Genomic DNA, 22,775 nt, shown 5'->3' on the forward strand with positions numbered 1-22,775 from the left:
AGATCCTACCCAACACAACACAAGAGATACAGAATTTCTTCAATTATTTAAATAAAACAGAGAGAGAGAGAGAGAGAGAGAGAGAGAGAGAGAGAGAGAGAGAGAGAGAATGAATGAATGTAGATTAATAAGAAGAATGTAAACAAACCCCAATAAAATAAAAACGCAATTGATTGATAGAAAGTAGATACCAATGGAAGAAAGAGATTTATGGACAGGCAATACAAAAGTTTGGAAAGAAACATTCTATTGAATTTTAAAAAAAATCTGAAATTTTTTTTTAAAAATACGGGTCGGGTATGGATATTATCCATATCCTACCCGAATAATTCGGGTAATATCCATACCCTACCCGTTAAGCTCTACCCATCAAGGACCGGGTATTACTCGAAATATTTGGATCGGGTAGGGTTGGATATCCATTACCCAATGGGTATGGCCATCCCTATTTTGGATTAGTTACAAGTTAAGCTAATCAACATGAAATTAAATATTTTAAGATTTGTGACATAGCAAGTCCACTCATTTACACTAACTATCACAATTGTTAATATGATGATACTACTACCATCGCACCATTTGGGTGTGCAAGTAGTCGGTACCGCCCCAAGTGCTACATGCTAGCTGGGGAATAGGGCTAGGCCTTGACTTTTAAAATAAGCTAATTTTTATCTTTTTGACAAATATTTAGCATAAAAGTTAGTAAAAATTATATACATGTTTTTGTCTCATATTTATCAAATAAGTTACCTTAGTTAGTTAGTTACCGAAAACTAAGAGATAGCAAAACAGAAACCCTCACTGTGTCAACAATTGTAATCTGTTATTAGCATATATCTGTAAATGGGATTAGGACTGTTTAATATTTAGAGGTGTAGTCACACATTATGATAAAAAAGAAAAGAAAAAAAAAAAAAAAAACAGAGGTGCAGTGTCTGACACGGTGAGTGAAGTGAGATCAGGTGAGTCTGTGATAGCAGTAATCGGTTTGGCGCGTGGGATTAACCACCAAACATGCTTCTTGCGTTGCTAAGTTAGGTTGGAATTTGGATAATACTTTATAATTAATTAATTAAAACACTTTCTATTATAATTAGAAAAAAAAAAAAAAAAAACTTTCCTCAAAAAAAGAAAAAAAAATTATCTGAAATTAAAAAAAGAAAAAAGAAAAAGAAATCGTCCATATCTGAAATTAGTCATCTTCTTCCAAAGCTTTCATTACTAATGATACCAATACAAAACAAAACCAAAAAGCGTTTCCCAGGTACGAGGTTCGATCTTCCTTTGTAACTAACAGCCTATATATTTGTGTTTTTTTTTTTTTTTGTGGGGTTTCTGAAACGAAATTAGTCATTAATCTTCTATTTATATTTATATATTTATTAATCTTTATATCGCGCTCTTTCTGTTTGTCAAAATGTCTCAATGAATTTTTTTTTTTTTGTTTTTGTTTCTTGGAGTTCTATAACGTTTGTTTGATTCTTATTTTTACGCTAATTGATGGATAGAGATTTGACAATTAATAAATTATAAGGTTGGTTCTTAAGTGTTTGGCAAAAATATCGAATCAGATGGTGAAAGGCGCGGGCACCAGTGGGGATGCTGATGGTGATGCTGCTGCTGCTGATGGTGGTGATGTTCCCGACCTGGAAAAGGGTACTGACCACAAAACGGCTGTGACGGTGGACTCCGGCGGCGATCATGTTGATCACACCTCAGTCACCGTCGTGGTTTCTAGTGGGGATTCACTCACGACCACTCCTCAACCAGAGCCAAAGCCGTCAACAACTCTGGACACCTCTAAGCAAGAACTGCCGACTCCCGTGTCTCCTAAGAAGCCATATTTGAGTAGGACTACAAGTTCTCCTGAGCAATGCAGGTAAGTTGTACTTCCTTACCCCGGATTATGTGGGTATGGATTGGATGAGCGTGTTGACTTGTCGAGCCGTGTTGTCAAGTTACCCCAATTGTAACTTGACTAATCCTTTTGGGTAAAACACAGACATAACTAGCATTTCCTCTGGTTTTTATAAACTATAAAGTGTGTTTGCTCTTGTTTCTTATGTTGGGCATTCTATTGTTTATTGCCTTAACTTACCATATGCATCACATGAATGTCTTGTAGATTTGACTGAACTTTTCAAAATTGGAACTTAAGTTGGCTGGTCTAGCAATCTTAAAGTGTTCTATGGACAAGACCATAAGCTCGAATATTTCTCATCTCCTAATTGTGTTTGCTGGGCAATTAGAGAGCACCCAATTTTTTTGTAGTTAATTTACACACATGATTAAGCATGCTAGTTTGGAATGCACATATGGATGAATCTTCATTAGATGATATTGCATGAAAACCACCTTCAAGTTGGCTTATTATAATTACCACAAAACCAGCAGTGTGACACCCACACCGAATTTTATTAAAAGACCGAAATTGGGGTCTGAAGATATAATAAGCTGTAGTGTGATTGAAAATAAATTTTCACTTTAAATCAGTAGGAGTATATCTAAAAGTTCAATCTTTTCAACAATTTCATCATCCTATATTTGATGCCTGTTTTGGTTCCTTCTATTCATTTTACTTTTTGTAAGATTTCATATTATGGCTTTCTTGTCCTTGTTTTTTGAACCTATACTTCCTTTGCATCTAATCATTTTGGTCTCATTCAACTTAGCTTATAAAATTTAGGCTGCCCACAGTTGCTCATTTGATTTTTAAGGAGTTTTTTCATATTAGAATTTGATGCTTCAAGAATCGTGCTATCCATTTGAAGTTACTACTACCTGTTTCTTCGCATCTTTCTTATTTATATATATGTGTGTGTGTGTGTGTGTGTGTGGGACAGATTTTTTACTTTAATTGCATGATCTTTATTTTCATGTTGGAAATGGAGTTTGATGGATACAAGCATTAGTGAATTACTTATTGCTTTATCTTGTCATGTCATTTCAAAAAGTACTGGAACCATCATATTGGCTATTTTATTCTTTCAGAGTTTGTCAGCAGGAAAAGGAGGAGGTTCTAATAGATCTTGGGTGCCACTGTCGAGGTGGCCTTGCAAAAGCCCACAGGTCATGCATAGATACTTGGTTTCGGTCCAAAGGATCAAACAAATGCGAGATTTGCCAGTAGGTCTTTTGACTAAATTTGTTCAAGATATTGAGCCAGCTTAGTCTTAAAGGATGTTATAATTTGGTTTTGCCTTTTTATGCAGAGAGTTAGCTACAAATGTGCCACCTCCAGATTCCCAGCCCAGTGTACGTTTTCTGTATTTTTTACTTCGACGACTTTAAATATGCAATTGAGAATATTCTTTGCCATTTCTATTGAGTTATTTAAGATATGCATTGAGTTAGCAATTTGAATGGGATTTGTGATATCATATCTGTGTCAAATTAGATGCTTCTTTGATATTTCCCAATAGATATTTTGTGTTTCATAATTATATCAAAAGGTTGGAAATATTATTTAGTTGCTCTTTTAAAACTAATTAGTACTTACTGAGTTGTATTGGATGCACCCAAATTTTCAGGATATGACCTTCTCTAGAATAGACGAGAACATAGAATTGTTAGTAACAGGCTAACAGCACATGAAAGGTTTATGATATATGTTTTCAATGACATCTAAAGTATGGGTGCTTTTATGAAAAGACCAATATAGCATATACTCATAAACTATTTAAGAACTAGAAAAAATGGTTGACATAGATTTAGAAAAAGAATACATTTTATTATAGCATATACTTGGTATAGTGGTTACAAACCCAATATATTGAGCTGGAGATATGGAGAATATAATATTGAAGAAATATGAGAATATAAAGTATTTGTGAGACTTTTGGTATTTTCAAATATCTTAATGCGTTTTTTTTATAAGTAAGAAAGCTTTATTAAAAAAAACAAAAAAAAAAACTGAGTAAAAACCATGTACACAGGATGTGTACACAGGGTACAACCACCTAAGCACCAAAAGAGCAAGTATCAAGCATGTCAAACATATTATCAAAATAAAATAGAGAGGAAGCATTCATCCATTGAAATAAAGATTTAAGAAGAAGAAGCTTAAAGATCTTGCAGTGATTTATTTTTAATTATTTTGCCACTGGATTTTTTTTCTGTGTTCCAAATCCAAAAATCTTACCGGTTATTAATTTTTCTAGTTTAATAATTGGGTTCAAACTCAAGTTTATAAAACTGCGATAGGATGACTCTGGACATTAGGGTTTATGCTGAAGTTACACCATTGTAACAAAGCATTAAGTTAGTAGTGTTTTTGAAAGTCGAAAAGGGAATTTCAATATGTGGGGAAATATACCCAGTAGTATGATCTGCACTTTCTATCAATTACTGATGCTTCTGCATTATACCCAGAGGCAGAGCGGGTGATGTATTTCTGATTTTCAGTTCAGGGTATAGTTAGTGTCTAACAGGCAAGTCCGAATTTCTGTTCTCTTATGTTACATGCAGCAGACAAATTACTGGGTTTGGAGGATTGAAAACTATAGACTTCAAAATCATGAAAGGGTAAGGGGTTACTGTGGTCAATCTGCTGAGTTACTCCTTATTTTCTGAAAATAATATTCATTTTCTATGATTTTTGCATTTAATGATCTTCTTATCAGGGATGTATTAGTCCACTTTGGGTGGCTTTTGCAATCCTCATTGGTGGTCTCCTGTTGGATGTGCTAATTTCCATTACCCTTGGTGTCTCTGCACTGCCTATCAACATTATAATCGGTATGTAGTTCTATATTTTTGTGTACAATTCCGCTCATTCTTCACAAAGGACAAGTTTGTTTGATGATGGTAAATACTTGAGTTTATGTATAGGTGTTATTGTTGTGCTTGGACTTGGAACTGCACTGCGACTTGCACTCGAATTTGTTCATGAGTGGCATTTGAGAAGAGCTGTGCAAAGTATTGAAACAAATGGGAATCTTGGTTACCATCCTACCTTGTAGGTAAAATTATGTATGATAATATTTAAAAGTAAACTCTTTAATTTATTGTTTACTGTTTATAAGTGTTCACGATGTTTTTGCTATTTGTGAGGGAACCTCTGTTTCTTCCCTTTTAGTTTGATACCCATGATGCACTGGACATCATTATTTGTTGTTGAATTTATTAAGTTCCTTATCATTTGAGTTTGAGATGAATCTACTTTCTTTTTAAGTTTTAATCACTTGCCTTAGACACAAGGGTTGTAAAGTTTATTTTATGGTACACTCATGGTTATATTATATTGGTTTGGATGAGTCAACAGTTTTATAGTTTATCAAGTTGACACGTAAATTATTATTGGTTCTAATTTGAATTTTCAACTTAAATGATTTTTTTGTCCACTCATAACAATCAATAATAACCTACTACTTAAGATTTATTATGAAAATGTCGTGAATATAGTATTTCTCTTTATTAAAAAACCATATTTTTCAAGTTACAACTTACAACAGTAATTTTTTAAAATAAATTAATAAACAAAATAATTTGATAAAAATAAGTATGGCCAAAAACCCAAACTTTGAGCATAAACATGTGATCTAATTTGTTGATGAATTTGATTTTGGTTTCGTGTTCAAAAATAAGATAAAATGAATAATCTTAAATCTTTTAAAATAAATTAAAATGAATAAAATCCTGAATTTTTAATGGTTAACACTTACCAGACTACCTAGTCTACAATCATAGATAGGAAACATAGGTTAGAAAAGTGAGAGGGAGATGCTGCATGAGGTAAATTGGGTGAAGCCCACGTTCTAAACTTTCTGCTGGAAAAGATATAGAAGCACGTGCTAGTAGCATCATCTCTTTTTTAAGGGTGGCGCCTCTCTCCTTTTTATTGGGCCTGTAAAGCCCTTTTGACACGGTCTTCTATAATTCTCACGCTGCTTCAACAAACACAGTTCCGTTACAAAAACCCATTTTCCTATTCCTTTTTGCCGGGATTTTTGTTAATTATCAGTTTGTCACCACTAACCTTAACTTGTATGAATACTTTTTAATTTCTCCCAAAAAAAAAAAAAAAACAATTTTGTTAATAATAGGAAAGTCGTTACAAAAATTTTGAAATTGAGGATGATTGACATCCATAGCGATTTCTGAGCAAGAGATTTTGACGGTTTGATACCTAATAATTTGTAAAATTAGATTTTAATTTTAGTCCCAAGGAAGAATTGTTCAAAGAAATTTCATGGAAATTTTCAAATGATTGAACAAGTAGGTTCCTATTTACTAAGACTTAGTAAGAGTAGAGTGAAAGATTATGCTGGCAATATTTTATTAGCATTTGAATGAATTAAAGAAATTGTAGAACGAGCGAAAGAGAAAATGAGAGGAAGACCATGGAAAATTCAAGAATGCTTGGAGTTTTACCGTTCAATTTCAAGAAAATTCTAAACTATATGACAATATACATAGAAAAGTATACTTTAGCACCCAAAAAAAAAAAAAAAACATAGAAAAGTAGACAATATAGTAAAATAAAAATATTAAAATATTAAAACCATTGAACAGAGTTGGCATATAGTTTTTTTATAGCATTCTCATAGTATTCCGTCAAAGAATAGAAGTTTAAAAAGTGGTTGCTTGTCATTATTATTATATATTTTTTAGTTTGATAATTTGATATTTGGAGGAAAGAAGATTTGAATTCTAAATTTCTCATTTAAAAATATGGAGTTGTCAATCAATTGAGCTATAATATATAGGTTCCAGTCAACTTAACTGATAAAGTCTCTGATAGTTGAATAAGTCTACACTAAAAACTAATTGATGTTTTGGTTTGATAATAAAAAACATAATAATCGGAAGCAGACAAGATACCATAAGTTAAAACTCTAAAACTAAATAAAAATTGAACTATAATACTCTTCACAAAATAATTCTCTTATTGAGAGTGGTAAAAAATGCTCTATACATGCTGTTCAATGTGTTCATTATTCATATTGACGTAAACAATAAACTAATATACACCTCTTCTCTCTCTCTCTCTCTCTTAAATAATGGGAAGACTAATATACTCTTGACAAAAAATTAAATATCCATCGCACACCTTAGGTGCGATGGTCACTCTAAGAAAATAAGTACTTGTAGGGTATGGGGGGTAAGGGCCGGATTCAAGTCTCTAGGCAAGAGCTTCACACATATATACACTTAAATTAGGTTAGAGTAGAATTCTATCTTGTATAAAAAAAACAATAGAGATTGCCACATCATATATATATATATATATATATATATATATATAAAAGAGTCTAAATTTAACACCATTCAATTAGAGATTGCCACATCATATTTTTATTTAAAACTCAATACATCCTATCACATCTAATAACAACTCAATCAACTCCCAATTTGATTGGATTTTCATATAAGTATTAATTTTTTTTTTTTTGAGAAGGATATAGGTATTAAAATTGATTGTGTGTGATTGCGTTTATTTTTAATATGTGATAAAATTATGTAGCATGTTGGAATTAAATTATCTCAATATATAATAGAGTAATACAACACTATATCACATCTTTATAGAATTTAATCTCAATATATCTATATCTATACTGCATATAAGATGATTCCTCTCTTTGAACTGGTTTTTTTCTTTGTTCAAAAATATTCTCATTAATGAAGAGCAACTTCTCTAAAAAATAGGGTCATAAATGTTAATTAACAAATTTCATTTTGAATTTAAAATGAGAAGTCTTAAAATTTAGGTTTTTTTCCCCTTTACATATAAAAATTTAGTATTACCACCGCACACCCTTGATGCAATGGTCATTCTACAAGTATAAGTATTTGTGAGATGTGGAGGCAAAAGTCGAGGCTCAAGTTTTCAAAAAGGAGCTTCACACACATATACACTTATGTTACTTCTAAAATTTAGCTTTCTTCCCCCTGATGTTCACTTTATTTTTTTAAAATTACAGTTATGGTCTATTTCTAAAGTTTATCATTTTTATTTGTTCAATAAATACAAAATATTAATTTTTACAAAAAAAAAAAAAAATGGAAGTCTTTGAAGTGTTTAGAGGCAAGTAATATTTAATATGGTAATACAGCAGTATATCACTATATTGAGGGCAGCTCCTCACTCCTTTCTAGAAAGCACGCGGCAGAGTGGCACGCTATGCGGTAACGGAGCTCAGCTACCGCGTTTAGACTAGACTGCACAAAACTTTGCCGATTCCAATCACGCGGTAACAGCACACAATTTTGTGCCCCGCAGAGATTAGAAAGTCATTGCGTGTCATAATCCCATTGGTTGAGAGTGGTAGTAGTTGGGAACATAGTAACGGTAACGGTGGGCATTGCATTTGCAAATTGCAAGAATAGCAAAACGAGTGGACACCGGCAACACGTGTTGTGTATGTCCCAAAAATAGTATCACAAAGCAAAGCAAAACAAAACAAAACAAAACAACGTTTGGATAGTAGAGTTCCATCTATGTACACATGATGTCCTAATCTTATGTTACTTAGCCAGCAAGTGGTCTCCCAACTCCCAAGGTTGTGTTTCAGTTTACTACTGCTCCTATAATATTTGACGCTCAAAAAGAAAAAAAGAAAAAGAAAAAAAGAAGATCTACCAAGCGAGAAAACAAAGAAAAGAGTAAAGTGCGAGAGAGAGAAAAACAGAAAAACAAAAGAAGAAGAAGAAGATGGGTGCTGCAGTGTTAACAATGGAATCTCTGCCTCTGGGGTTCAGATTCAGACCCACCGACGAAGAGCTTATCAACCATTACCTCAGGTTGAAAATCAACGGCCGCGATTCCGAGGTCCAAGTCATTCGCGAAATCGACGTTTGCAAATGGGAACCCTGGGATTTACCTGGTATATTTCTTCCTTCCTTCCTTCCTTCTTCTTCATTTTTATTTATATTTTCTGGGGTTTTTTTATTTTATTTTATGGTTATGTTTAAAGCTCATTTCTTAATTTTATAGTATTTGATTGTGAGGATTGAGAATTTTATAGATTGGTTAATTTTAATGTCAATTCATTTCCCTTTATTCTCCCATGAATAAATGAATAATTCCCCTTGAAAAAGCACATCCATATATCCCTATTTTGTATGCCAAAGATTCCTTTTTGACATTCTTCTAGCTTCTATTTTCTAACCCTTAAAAAATTAAAAATCAATTCAAAGAGGATTACAATAGAAATTTAGGTTTTGATGCTCTGATTCGATCTGTTTCTATACTCATAATATCTGTATCCTCTTTTGATTTGTGAATGGATTATTTGCTAATTTTGGTTCATATTCTATATTTTGATTATTTGGTAAATAAGCTTTATATCAAATTGCACCTGCTCTCCTTGTAAGTGCAAGGTGGAGACTGAAGAGTGAGATTGTAAATCAAGATCCATTGAGTGTGTGTGTGTGTCGTTGCGAATCAAAAAAGAGAAAAAGGATTGATTTTTTATTATTTATTTTGGCTGAAACCAGGGCTGTCAGTGATAAAGACAGATGATCCTGAGTGGTTCTTCTTCTGCCCACGTGATCGGAAGTACCCAAATGGTCATCGTTCCAACAGAGCCACTGATGCTGGCTACTGGAAAGCCACGGGTAAGGACCGCACCATAAGGTCCCGCAAGTCTAGCTCCAATACCAGCATGATTGGGATGAAGAAGACCTTGGTTTTCTACAGAGGCCGTGCTCCCAAGGGCGAGCGCACAAGCTGGATCATGCACGAGTATCGTGCTACTGAGAAAGACCTGGATGGTACTGGTCCCGGCCAGGTACTTTTCTTTCCTAACAAGTTTTTATTCTAGTCTGGAAACCGCTTGGAATTCATATACACTTCAGACTTACATTTCTTCTTTCACACTGTGCAGGCTGCCTTTGTTCTCTGTCGCTTGTTCCACAAGCCTGAGGAGAAGTCGCCAGTTTCCAAGTACGATGAAGTAGACCCTACTGGCTTGTCGCCTACCACTACCAAGTCCTCTCCTGATGATACATTGTCAGATGTAGTTCAACTTCAAGAAACAGCAACATCTGTTATGCCAGTTAGGAGCCAGTCTGAAGGTATAAAGCGATGGTTGACTGATAAGTCTGATAACATGACCCCTAATGCTCTAGTACCTGCTGAAACTGGCTCCAATAGTTATGTCCCTTCTGATGTGGATGACCATGTACCAGAAGAAGATGCTTTAGAGGTGAGAAGCGGACTCCCATATTATCTGTATTCTTTTTTCTTTGTGTGTTTGTCATCCTGTTTCTGTATCTTTTACCATGTATAAGCTCTTCATAATGAGGAATTTCTTTTCTTTGTTTTGAATCATCAAGAGACATTCTATGACTAAAATTTGTTGTTTCTTGCTTTTCAATTTAGGTGAATCAGCAGCCCTCATGCGGCGAGATTGATTTTCAAGATTTCCCCACATTGCAATCACAGATTCAAATGGAGATAGCACCCCAAGTGGGTTCACCTTTTCCCAGTGACTTTGGAAATGGCAACAATGCACTAACATTTCAGGATGGTACCAGCGAACAGGACATATCTCTCACAGAGTTGTTAGATGAGTTCTTGAATAACCATGATGATAACTCATTTGATGAATCAGCAAGTCAGAAGAACTCATTTGTTGGAACCGACACCCTATTTACCGGTCAGGCTGTACCATCTGGAAGCTTTTATGTTAAAGATGGTGGTGCATACAGTGATGCGGACACTGAAATGGCTCAATTACAGGTAAAACAATACTCTTTCGGATTATGAGAGACACGCTATTGGTAATCCTTGTCTGTTTCCAGATTAGCTTGCACATTGCATTTACTTTGAAGTTCTGGCACTGTGGTATTTATATTTTGCTTTTTTCTGATGGCTGGGGGCGTGTATCCCTGGCGAGGTTTCACATCATTAAAAATATATGTACTTTGCTTTTATGGGCATTTGATGTAGTTAATTAGTGAACAAATCTAACTCTGAAATTGACATGTTGTTTTGTTGTCATCCACCAGCGTGATTCTGAGATGGAAGTTTCTGGATGGTTCAATGGACATGTTGATAATGAGAATGTATATCCCAACCAAGAACTTTGGGGGAATGACCTTTGGGATAATTCTGTTGGACAAGATACCTTGTCTGTTTATTCTGCTGTGTGCTCATCCTTGGCACCCAGCGAAGAACCAACCGATAGGAAGGAACCCGATAACTACAGCAGTGTTCCTGTGGGTGGAACTGGAATCAAGATTAGGACCCGGCAACCTCAGAATAGACCAACTTTAGGCAACATTCCATTTCAAGGTACTGCTCCAAGAAGAATTCGTCTGCAGCTTCAGTGTTCTGGTGAATCAGTTTGCCATAGTGAAGTGGGGGGTCCAAGCTGCAGTGAAGAAGATGAAGTGCAATCAACAGTTACTAAGGTAAGGTTCATTAAATGAAGCTGATATGAAAGTTCTGCTCATATGTAATTATCAATTATTGAGTCTAATAATGTTGCCTGCAGGCTGAAGAAGCTTCAGAACACTGTACTCCTGTTGTTGAGATAGAGGAACAGAGCGAGCTTTTGAAGTCTGAGGAGAGCAGGGGAACTAATGAAGAATCCTCTGCAAAACTGAGGTTTAGGGTGAAACGTGATACACTTCCGGGCGGCAGCCAGCTGGAGATGTCAGAATTTGTGAAGGCACCTGCTCTACATCATGCCCCACGATCCTCATTAGTCTATATAGCAGGAGTTTCTCTAGTTGTAGTCATGTCTGTTGTCTTTATTGGGGTATGGAGGTACTTCAAATCTTGATGTTGTACACCAATAGCTATAGATAGTCCGCTCCTGTGTTTTATGGTTGCCAGACGAGGTAAATAAGCAGTTTTCTGAAGTTGGAGAGCAGAGTAACTAATGAAGAATCATCTACACAACTTAGGTTGAGGGTGAATCGTGATGGTCTGTTGGTTGCAGCCAGGCATTGTGCCCCAGGAACCTCATTATTATATGTCGGTTGTCGGAGTAGTTTCTTTTGTTGTAGTTGTGTAGTATTTATTGGGGAATGGACTGGTGGAGCTGCGTTTGATCATGATGTTGCACAGGAATAGCTATAGGTAGTCTGTTCCAGTGTGTATGTTAGTTGCTTAGAGGCAGGGTTAGGTTTGTAAATTTCTCTGCCTTCCTGTATGCATGCGTATATATATCTAGAATAGCCAAATGTTGTGTACTCTATTATCGAACAATGTCGTTTAATTTAACTTTGTTTTCTTTTTTTTGTAGTAGCTTTGTTGGAGGTTCTGAATTTTGTTTTGGATTTATTGTTTTGTATGTTGTACTCATGAATCAAACTAGCTTGTTGTATATGCTTTTTTTTTTTTTTTTTTCGTACTTTTGTTACTTAAGCACATGGAAACATTCATGGTAACACTTTATGCTGGTTGCTTTGCCTTTGCGGGATGTACTGGAAGCCCTTACGAAGGAGAAGGTATCTTGTGGTGTTGTTCATCTAAACAAATGCATATCACACCTAATTCTCACAAACATGTAGTAGATGCCAATATGTTGTGGGGTCCATATTTCTGTGTCTAGTGGTGCTTCAGCTAGTGCTAGAATTCATTCCGTCTGTTCTGTTTAGATATTGTTTACACAGGCATGCATGTATATGGGAACCCAGTCTGTGGCTGATTCTTTGGTGGGATTGTGTTACCGAGTATGACAGTTTGCACTCTCTTAGAGGGGAGAAGGGAAGGGAAGGGAAGGGCAGGGCAGGGCAGGGCAGGGCAGGGGTGTGGAGTGGAGTGGAATGGAATAGAGTTGGTTAAAATTAAGCTAATTTTGGATTGAATTTACTCGTCTCTACTTTCTTCTCCCTCTCAATCTGGACCATTATGGTTCGTTTGGATTGAGGGGAAGAGAGAGAGAGGAGACTGTAAAATAGAATTGGTTTAAAATTAGTTTATTTTTAACTAACTTTACTCGGCTTTCCTCTCCCCCTTCTCCCTATCAAAACGAGCCATTAGTCTTGGCATCATGCAGCGAGAATTGAGTCAAACTTCCAGTTGTATGCATGTACACTCCTCAGAATCAGGTAACATCAATTTGGGTGTTGACTGAAAAACTAGAGGCTGCAAGAATCTGTTGGTAAAGCAGTCATAAAAGTAGTCTTGTGTTTTCATAACCAATTATAAGTTTGATTTTTTGTTTATTTTATGTATTGTTTATAAGTTCCATATTATTTTCTCTAAATCTTATTTTTCTAATAAATTAATAATCTAATTTTTAAAAAATAAATTAGCTTTTAATTTTTTTTTATAATCTCTATCTAAGTAATCATAGATAATCAATTTAAAAAAAAAAATAGCTTTCGTGTTATTATTATTATTATTATTATTATTATTATTATTATTATTATCTTTACTTTATTGTCTTTTTAAGGGGTTACTTTTTTAAAATAAAAGTTTGGTAGAGGAAGCCACTAGTATTTGGAGGTTTATCGGGTAAAATCGGTGGGCTTCTTGGAATACCACTACAATGCCGAAAGCGGTTTTTTAGATTAAGCCGGCCCTGTAAGCCATTGCTGCGCTGGTTTGTCCTATTCTCTTTTATAATATTTGATTATTGTTATGTACGTCTTTAATTCAATAATTCAATTCAATTGCAATTCCACTGCCAACAACAATAATAATATGAAATATATTGGTGTGTATATATATATACACAAAAAAAATTAGATAAAATTTAATTAAATTTTAAATTAAAATTAAATTGTGGGCTAATTTTGAGCCATATATTTACTTAAGTTTTATTTTTTATTGTTTTGCTAAGTGAGTTAATAAGTGCAAAATATTATAAGTCTAATATTAATGAACCATATTTAAAAAAAAAAATCAATCAAATATACTCAATAAAAATTGCTACACAACAAAAATTATTACATGATCTATCTTATCAAAAATTAAAATAGTATTAAATTTAGGTGAGAAATTTAATATTTGATTAATTATATTTATTTTTTTAATAATTTAACAAATTATTTATATTTCTATAATTAAAAATGTGTTAATTTCCACGCTAGTTCTTATAAGAAAAACACGGAAATAGCGGGTTTTCCAAATTCCAGTAAGGATTACAAAAATAAAACTGGCTAATCATAGTATAGGAGCAGTTCTTCAATAGTAGATTTTGGATGCATCCAGAAAATGCGGCTACAAAAAACTTGGTAAATATAGGGAAAGAAAAGCCATTGCAGCTTACAGTCCAGGTGGCAAAAAAACCAGACAACTAACAATGTTAAATGTATATGATGACTGTGCATCTATTTCTTTTATTCATTGGTTGTGTCAAAGAAAAACGAAAATTTCTTATTTTGAGATTGAGAGACTTCGAGTCTTTCGGCCTTAAATTTAGACTAGCTAACAATACGTCACTCAGTGACTTGGTACTATATATATATATATATATTTTTTTTTTTTCACTGTCAACAACTAAATATATAGAAAAGATCAATACTAATTTTGTCTAGTATCTAATCATAACTTATCCTAAGCTTAATACAAACAAATTTATTTGAAGCAGTAAAACATATCTCTCCTAAATTAAAATTAGATTAGACTACTTGCTGGTTAAATACAAATGGATAGCGAGGATAAGGATGATAGAGGCCGTCAATCGTCACAGCTCATTATGCACAAAGCCTTTTCCGCTGTCCTTGTATAAAGTACAAACAATTAAAAAAAAATTCAAGAAGATATGGATAAAAATCTGAATCCTTAACATGTCGTAAGGTACAGGGGCCCACGTGGAAGCCCAGCAGCAGCACACTGGAAGCAGAAGTGGGCGCACCTTGGTGAAAGAAAAGAAAAAAACCAGATCAGTGAGGTACTGAATTTCTCGTGGCTTTGTTGGGTATCTTCTAGACTCTAGAGACAAAACACACACACACACACACACAAACGCACACTTATATAACATATTTCTCTCTAGTTAGTTGTTGACTGAATCGAAACTCCTATTCTTACTTGGTCCAATCCTTTTCAAAACTTGATCTTTGAGCAGAAGAGATGATTCTGGTGGCTATAATGGCGGAGCTGATGGAGGAGTACACAGTGTTGCTGGCGAGGGTGCTAGAGCATGTCTTTCAATCTGTACCTTTCCCAAGAAGGGTTCGTTTTCTCATCCTCCGCAGCCTTCCTTTTGCTTCCTCACCAACTCGCCCTCTCTCGCTAACCCCTTAGCCCTTAGTCCTCCCTTTGTTTTTTCTTGTTCTTTTTTTCCCTGTGGATTATATGTTTTAATCTCAGCTTCTTACTTTATTCATTCATGTACAGTTTTCTCGAGTCTCTTAACTTTTTTTTTCCCCTGGATTTTAAGTTGATGCGGTGGTCCTAAATTTCTGTACATATTATTGTGAGTTATCTTCTTTTTGATTTAATTAGCATCTTGTATAAAGTGCATTCTTTTCTTTCTTTCTCAATCGTGTATGTGATATATACATATATTGTGCTTCACTTTTTTCGGCTCTGGTTTCAAATTTTCAATGCATAAGAAAAGCATTTGTAGGGAGATATGATGACTGATACAATTAGATAGAGAGATTGCCCATGTTAGAAGAAGGTTCTGGCTTTAACATTAAGACGGAAATTGTGTACCCCTTAAAATAGGATTGAATTGAATATGATTCCCAACATGAAATTCAATTTTTTTCCCCACTTCCAACGGTGGGTAATTGTTAAACCTCACAGAGAGATAATACTTTAGGGAAGAGAGAGAGAGAGAGAGGGAGAGAGACATAAAGGCAAAGGCTTTATATAGATGTGATGTAAACTTTGAAAAGCTGGCAATGCCCTTAGAGAAGAGTGTAGAAGCTCCTGGATTATCTTGAATTTTGTTTTAATTAGGACTACTGACTACTGTGTTTCAATAATTCATTTTTATATTTTATTGAGGACAAAAGGTCGGTGTCATTTTTGCGAACTCATCTAATCTTAACTTGGGAAGTGGTATCGGAGAAAATGGCAGTAAGTAGGGCCGTTAGTTTGGTATACGTGATTAAAAATTAAAAGTTGTTGCTTAAAAGTATATGAGTGAAAAGGTGGATTAAAAATATGTAAAAATATGTAAAATATTGTTTAAAAATTAAAAATAATTATTTAAAATAACTACCAAACATCGCTAATATTCAACTATTTTATTCATATGATTTCTAGGTGGGACGCAGACCTGGGCTTTCATTATCTCTATTGCTTGGTGGTTATCCATATTTCCTTTTCTTTTATCTCGTCAATTAATAGTACTCGGAATCTTCTATGATCAGCATGGATAAATACAAATACCCAATTTTCTACCACTAACCAAAAGGGCCAAGGCAAATAGGGGAGAGCAATACAATTGGCTCTGAAATAAACTTGTGGGTTCTCATAAAAAAAAAATGGCAAGAAAGTTAAAAACGTCTTTTCTTCCCCTTTTCATCAATGCCAAATTTTCAATCTTATCAAATGACACAGCATTATTACTTAGGGTCCGTCTATTTTTATTTGGTGATTATTTGGTGAAAAATAAGAAGGATGAAAAATAGAGGAAAAAATAGGTTGAAAAATACTGTTTTTTATTGTTTGTTTGTGGAGAAGAAAAATAGGAAGGAGAGAAAATCGGGGATAAAATTTTCTCTCCAGGCTCACATTTTTTTTTCTTCCAAATCGAAAGGAAAATCTAGAGAGAAAAGTGTTATAATAGCATTTTTACAAAAATATCCTCTTCCAATTTATTTTTTTTCAATGTGACTTGATCTTCAACTTTTTTTTTTCAATGTGACTTGAACGTTCTTTTTGACCTAATCTAATTTTTACATTATAATAATATAAATTTATATATATGATGTGATAAATTTTATATTATGTAATGATTACAAATAAATCTATTTCTTACATATTATGTAACAAGGGTATAATAGTCAATTTATATAAATTATATTTTCCATCATTCCATTTTTCTCTCTAATCGAACAAAAGAGTTTTCTACCCTCCCACTTTTCCACCACTCCAACCGAACATACAAGAGGGGAAACTAAATATTTTCTATCCTCCTCCTTTTCCATTATTCTATAAATTTTTATCCTCCTACTTTTCCATTTCTCCAACCAAATGGACTCTTAGTGCTGTCATGGTAGAGTAAAATATGACATTGATTTCTAATTTTGATTCCCTTAAAAGAAAATTTAATTAAAGAAAGATAGGTTTTGTGGGTACGTGTTGTTATCCTACTGATGAGATTATTTAGTAAAAGCATCCCAACGTGAAAACATACTATTGGACGGTACAGAAGTAACAGAACCATACCTGTCAAAGTGTTTGGAGTATGCATAAAAGAAGTAAATAACTGTCCTCAACGTATTGAGTCTATCGAGTAATGTAAACACGATAATTTTTGAAGCACACGAATAAAAAAACAATATGAAAAAAAAACTAGTATCACAAAAAAATAATAATTATAATTTTATGTGATTGATTGTGATTGGTAGAGAAAAAGTAGCAGGTTAATCTAAAAATTAACTGAAAATGAATTATGACAAAAATTGTGAGTTTGTTTATGATACTAGAAGAATGCATATAATAACTTGTGTGCTGGATGTTACAAAACCCCTAGCTAGTCTCCTAGCAATGTGAAATTTTTCCCGAGATTATTTTTAATGAAAGTTTTAGAAAAAAATTTAAGATTTTAATTTAACTCTTTCTTGCACTTAAAAATTACCAAATACTCCAAAGTTGATTCTTAAAAGTTAAATTGTTAGTTGTCTAATTTATGCTAGTTATTAATCTTTTGAGGCCGATTATAAGTATAATTTTTGGACCAAAGGAAACATAGAATTTTGGATTAAAAAAAACCCTAGGAACCTGTTTGGTCATCCGATTTTTTTTTTTTCATTCTAATTGTATTTGAAATTAGTCTTCAAAACCCAATTTTGACATGATTTTTTTATACTACCACTAGTTGCAAATCCATGTGATGCATGATAAATTGTAATATAATTATTTTATAAGAATGTAATGTAATAAGATCTATAGGTTAAATAGTGCATAAAAGTATTTTCAATTGTTATAAGTTTTATGTTGTGAGGGGATGAGGATCCGAGAATACAAACAGATGGATTAAGGACAATGCCAAGAGTCCGAACCTTGGAAAGCACCAGCAAAATGTTCTTGGGAAAATACAAGTGACCTTATGAAAGTGCAGAAAGACTACGACGCCTGAGGACTCCGAGGATCCCAACATGCCCTCAGGAAACCGAGAAACAAGGCTAAAGGCTGTCGGGTGCAAACTGAGGGCGAAGAGAAAGGTTTGTCGCCAAGCTGGGAAAAAAGAAAAGAGGATGGATAAAGCATCCATCACCTCCACATTCAATACTCTGCACCCACTTAGCTGACCGCATTAATGAGGAAATGATCTATGAACAGTGTCAACCCAGCTCATACCCTAGTGTAGACGCCTTCTAATAAGGTCTTGATAGGACAAGTATTAGAGAAATCTAACCCTGACCTTCCAAATGTAGGGTTCAGATACATCTTAGCTAATTATATAAAGCTAAGGAGCCTTTGGAGGAAGGGATGGACTTTTTGAGACTTGAAAACCATTTGTAATCACTATCTCGGACTAAACCCCGAGGAACCCAATATATGCTTTTCAAGGTTGTTTCTTATCTGAGATCATTAACTTACACTTAGAATTAATTCAAGCACATCCACTTTAATCTTTTCATCTTGTTAAGGGTATTTAAGGTTGATTAAGCATCCCACCTCTTAAAAAATTAATTGAGTGAGTAAAAGTAGTAAGTTTGTACTTGACATAAACCTGACTTACTTTTTGCCCGCCACATATGTAATAGAACATATAATGTATTTTGCATTCAACAACAATACGTAGTGATATATACAAATACATATACATACATACATACATATATATATATATATATAAACAAAATTTAATAAAAAGATTCAAACTACATAATTACAATATTGTTTTATATAAATGGAGAAGATATTATTAAAAACGATATATTTTTTAAAAATATACCATAATCGGTTGACTAATTTGAACATATCCAAGAATATTATAAAAAATGTACACCCTTATTCCATGGAATACACGTAACATGTTACATTAAATTTAAATTATTATTGTAAGTGCCCAATTTGTTCCCGAACCCTAAACGAGTCGTGAGCTCAGGCCCAAAGAGCCTTATACAATGAAATTTGTAGAGCGTAGGCTTGAAACCTAGGCTTTATGGATATTGGACAACAAATGAGCGGGCTAGATTGCCAATAACTACACAATCAATGGATAAGAATAACAGAAGTACTCCTCAGACATAAGCCGAGGATGATTTGTATTGCCTTTATTTCTTTTAATGATCAATTACCATTGAAGAAGCCCCCCCCCCCCCCCCTCATTTTCCCTTTTCTCTTTCCTTTTATATCACTCTTCCTCTCCCTTTCACCTTCCACGTGCAGCACAAATCACCAATTTAGATACTTGTCCCATCCACAGCTCTCTGGAAGTCCTCAAATAACAGCTGTAAGGCTAATTGGTACTGTTCAGATGTCATTTCCCCATTAATGCGACTAGGGAAATAGGTGCAGAGTCTTTAATGCGGTGGTAGCAGCCTTTCCCTTGATATTTCTTATACGCTTCTCCTTTCCATAACTGTGAAACATATCTTTACCCAATAGACTTTCTAGGATTCCCTCTCCAAACACCATGACGTGTCCTAGGAGCTTCACTTGACTTAGCCGAAGAGATGCTCCTCCTCGGACAACCACAACAAACTTTCGGGCAAGAGTTAGCTTGTGGGCCTCAAAGGCTCTACTCGGACAAGCTCACACCACCAAGTCAAGATCAAGGCCCAAATGCGTATTTTGACCATTCTACTCCCACAATTATATAACTTAAGAATTGTACCAATTTTTTTTTCCTCAAATATAAATGTAATGCCCATATTTTTTTAACTTGAATTTTAAGATAATTTTTTGAATATGTATTATTTTTATTGCTTTTTTAGGACATATATCTCTAATTTCTAATGCCTATTTTTTTTATATTTTTAGCCCAACACTTAAAAGGCAACCCACAAAAAGAATCAATTTAAGGCCCAATTAGTTCAAAATAGACTGAATGGATTGAAGTGGACTGCATTGGACCGAAATGGACCAAAGTTGACTGAATTGGAGTAAGTGGTTTGAATGGACTGAAATGCTACGTTGATGTGGCTCAAAAGGCATACAACAAGTTTCCAAAAAAAAATAAAAAAGAAGTACAACGATAATAAATGCTACATTTCGGTTTTAGATATTATATAGATTTTTAAAACAGTTTTCAATAAGAGAAAACCTAAAAATGTTACTTTGGGTTATATTTTTTCAGTTTTAAGAAAATGTTGTACTTTCTAACACTAAGAGCATCCCCATCAGTATGTGCATATATGTGCATAAATGTGTAAAATGGAAAAAAGTCACTAATTTTACATATTTTGAGCAAAAAAATACCCACATCAGTTGGTGTAAACTTGTGTATAAATGCACGTTGCTATAGTACCCGTGTAAATTTACACGGGTACTGTAGCACGTGTATTTAATATTTTAAATATTTTTTCTCTCTCATCTCTACCTGACTCTCACCTCCCTCTTTCTCTCAGGCGCACAACACAACACAACTCTCTCTTTCTCTCATCTCATCAATTTTTCTTCCTCTAGCTTCCGCCGATCGCCACCACCGCCACCCCCGTCGCTGATGTGTATTTAATATCTTTTTTTTTTACTACTTGAGCTTGAGCTTGAGCTTGAGCTTGAGGCTGCCATGAATCTTGTTGGTTTTGCTTTATTTTTGGTTGAGCCTTGATCACGTCGAATCCCTTCAAGAGCAGACGCGGTGAGGGGGAGGGACTCGGAAGCAAGGATGGAGTGCATGATGGCGGCTGTTGCGAGGAGGTGGCGGTGCTGCGAGGCGTTGATCTTGCTCAAGCCAGAGGCGTTGATCTCACTTCGATCTATTGGTTGCTGGTTTTTTTTTTTGGTTTTTTGGTTGATTGTAGGTGTGGATCGGTGGGTTTTGATCTTGATCGGCTTGTTTTTTTTGGTTCATTGGTGGGTTTTGATGATCTTGCCGCCGATTGGGTGAGTGATGATTTGGCTTGACTGGGTTTCGGGTTGGGTGGGTGATTAATGGGTTTGGGATTGAATGAATTTGGGATTGAATGGGTTTTGGATTGAGTGAGTTGGTTTTCCTTGATGATGCTGGTTGGGTGGTGATAATGGTGGCTGGGTGCAGAGTGATCGTTGGTAGTGATGGACTGTGGGTCTGTGAGAGAGAGGGGCAGTGAGGGAGGGAATAATATTTTGTTGAATGAATATTTTATTGAATAAATGTGTAGAATAGATAAACTGATGTGGGTGTTTTGTAAAAATAGGTGTGTAAAATAGAAAAAGGTAAGTTTTTTTCGTGTAAAATAGACGAGAAGTTTGCATCCACTAATGTGGATGCTCTAACAACGGTCATCTAGTATAAGCCCAATTATATCTCTTCTCTCCTCTGTATTCCTCTTCTTCCCATAATCCCATTCAAGCTCCCTAGCATATTATGAACACAACTCTCTTTCTATCTCTCTTCCTCTCACAGTGACCAAGAGAGCTACCAAAGCCAAAGCAAAACCCTAATTAGCCAAAGCTAAAGCCAAAACTCAATTAGCAAAAGCCCTACCTAAAAAACCCAAATCGTTGGATCCAAGCGCACGCATGCATGCATGCATGTGCGCGCGCGCACACACACACACATAAAGTACCAAATACGAACCTTAGAGAGTAAAGGTTTCAGGTGGTGGCTAGGGTCAACAATGTTTTGCTGATTGTGGTGAGCTGGGTGTGTGTGAGAGAGAGAGAGAGAGAGAGAGAGAGAGAGAGAGATGTTTTGCTGATTGTGGTGAGTTGGGTGAGAGAGAGAGAGAGAGCTTACCAATGGCCAGGGTCGATGGTAGGAAAGGGGACTAGGCTCGGTGTTAGATGAGTGAGACTTGATAAGGGATTATCATTTGTTGTTTGTTGAGTTTGAATGAGACAACACATGGTGTGCGCTACTTTTCAGTTTTTACAAGATTGCCACTAAATTTGGTTCTCAATCTTCAAAAAACACCAAAAACTTGTTTTTGGTTTTTTGTCTTGACACAGTGAAAATTGGATTTAGTTTATTGAAAGCTAAAAACTGAAAATACTTTCCAAACAACTATCACTCTAGTGGGACCCACGATTCTAAAAATTGAAAAAAAAAAAAAATGGTTGAATCGACTTGACAAAACACGCTGTAGAATATACTCGCCAATACATATAATTTTAGTTACACTAGCCGCATAAATTGATGTAATAACTCTTAAATATATAACAAAAAAGTAATTAGAATATTAAAGTATTTAGTTATTATGTTGGTTTCGAAGTTTTTATAGCGAGCACGTGTGTGTGTATATATATATATATATATTCAATGGATGACATCCAGTAGTATATACATGAACAATCAAGATAAACGACACGTCTGTGGTTAAGACAATGAACGATAAACGTTTGGCATTATATAGCCGTGTCAATGGAGATTGGAAAGGGTTTTATGTTTACTAATTGGAATGCGTGCTCCAATCTATGTACGTACTATAGTTTAAAATTTTAGGAAAACACCTACAAGCAGAGAATGGATGCTTATACTTCTACAAAATGAAATCCTTCAAGGAAAGGATAACAGATAACAAATATCCTTGGAAAACACTTTTCAGCTAGGAATAACACAGCTTCTCTCTCTGCCTTTATAAGCAGAAAAAAA

The 22,775-nt window shown here is 34.6% G+C and overlaps 3 protein-coding genes across 9 annotated transcripts; all 3 read left to right on the forward strand.

The window, feature by feature from the left end:
* Positions 1 to 1,126: 1,126 nt before the first annotated feature.
* On the forward strand, positions 1,127 to 5,179 carry LOC142622491 (uncharacterized). 7 transcript variants are annotated; one of them, XM_075795967.1, is made up of 7 exons: positions 1,127 to 1,264; positions 1,572 to 1,879; positions 2,992 to 3,126; positions 3,213 to 3,255; positions 4,468 to 4,524; positions 4,623 to 4,737; positions 4,831 to 5,179. In XM_075795967.1, exons 2-7 carry the CDS (start codon positions 1,572 to 1,574, stop codon positions 4,959 to 4,961), a joined length of 789 nt encoding a protein of 262 aa, XP_075652082.1. In that variant the 5' UTR covers positions 1,127 to 1,264; the 3' UTR covers positions 4,962 to 5,179. The 7 variants fall into 7 exon arrangements, with proteins under 7 accessions (XP_075652082.1, XP_075652086.1, XP_075652087.1 ...); XM_075795971.1 differs by having other exon boundaries at positions 4,471 to 4,524; XM_075795972.1 differs by having other exon boundaries at positions 1,155 to 1,264; positions 1,535 to 1,879; positions 4,471 to 4,524.
* Positions 5,180 to 8,501: 3,322 nt separating this feature from the next.
* Positions 8,502 to 12,199, forward strand: LOC142618984 (protein NTM1-like 9). The gene is made up of 6 exons (XM_075792060.1): positions 8,502 to 8,828; positions 9,442 to 9,734; positions 9,831 to 10,151; positions 10,328 to 10,687; positions 10,957 to 11,361; positions 11,445 to 12,199. Exons 1-6 carry the CDS (start codon positions 8,657 to 8,659, stop codon positions 11,733 to 11,735), a joined length of 1,842 nt encoding a protein of 613 aa, XP_075648175.1. The 5' UTR covers positions 8,502 to 8,656; the 3' UTR covers positions 11,736 to 12,199.
* A 2,459-nt stretch (positions 12,200 to 14,658) lies between these two features.
* LOC142621328 (uncharacterized) lies at positions 14,659 to 15,393 on the forward strand. Its single transcript, XM_075794650.1, has 2 exons — positions 14,659 to 14,798; positions 14,976 to 15,393. Exon 2 carries the CDS (start codon positions 14,981 to 14,983, stop codon positions 15,152 to 15,154), a length of 174 nt encoding a protein of 57 aa, XP_075650765.1. The 5' UTR covers positions 14,659 to 14,798; positions 14,976 to 14,980; the 3' UTR covers positions 15,155 to 15,393.
* Positions 15,394 to 22,775: the final 7,382 nt, after the last annotated feature.

Source organism: Castanea sativa, chromosome 1 (assembly GCF_040712315.1).
Source record: "Castanea sativa cultivar Marrone di Chiusa Pesio chromosome 1, ASM4071231v1".
Classification (NCBI taxonomy): Eukaryota; Viridiplantae; Streptophyta; class Magnoliopsida; order Fagales; family Fagaceae; genus Castanea; species Castanea sativa.

Coding starts and splice junctions, on each gene's coding strand:
- LOC142622491 (XM_075795967.1), top strand. CDS start 1,572: ATGGTGAAAGGCGCGGGCACCAGTGGGGATGCTGATGGTGATGCTGCT. Junction 3,256..4,467: donor CTCCAGATTCCCAGCCCAGT/GTACGTTTTCTG, acceptor TGTTACATGCAG/CAGACAAATTACTGGGTTTG. Junction 4,525..4,622: donor GACTTCAAAATCATGAAAGG/GTAAGGGGTTAC, acceptor TCTTCTTATCAG/GGATGTATTAGTCCACTTTG.
- LOC142618984 (XM_075792060.1), top strand. CDS start 8,657: ATGGGTGCTGCAGTGTTAACAATGGAATCTCTGCCTCTGGGGTTCAGA. Junction 10,688..10,956: donor CTGAAATGGCTCAATTACAG/GTAAAACAATAC, acceptor GTCATCCACCAG/CGTGATTCTGAGATGGAAGT. Junction 11,362..11,444: donor TGCAATCAACAGTTACTAAG/GTAAGGTTCATT, acceptor TGTTGCCTGCAG/GCTGAAGAAGCTTCAGAACA.
- LOC142621328 (XM_075794650.1), top strand. CDS start 14,981: ATGATTCTGGTGGCTATAATGGCGGAGCTGATGGAGGAGTACACAGTG.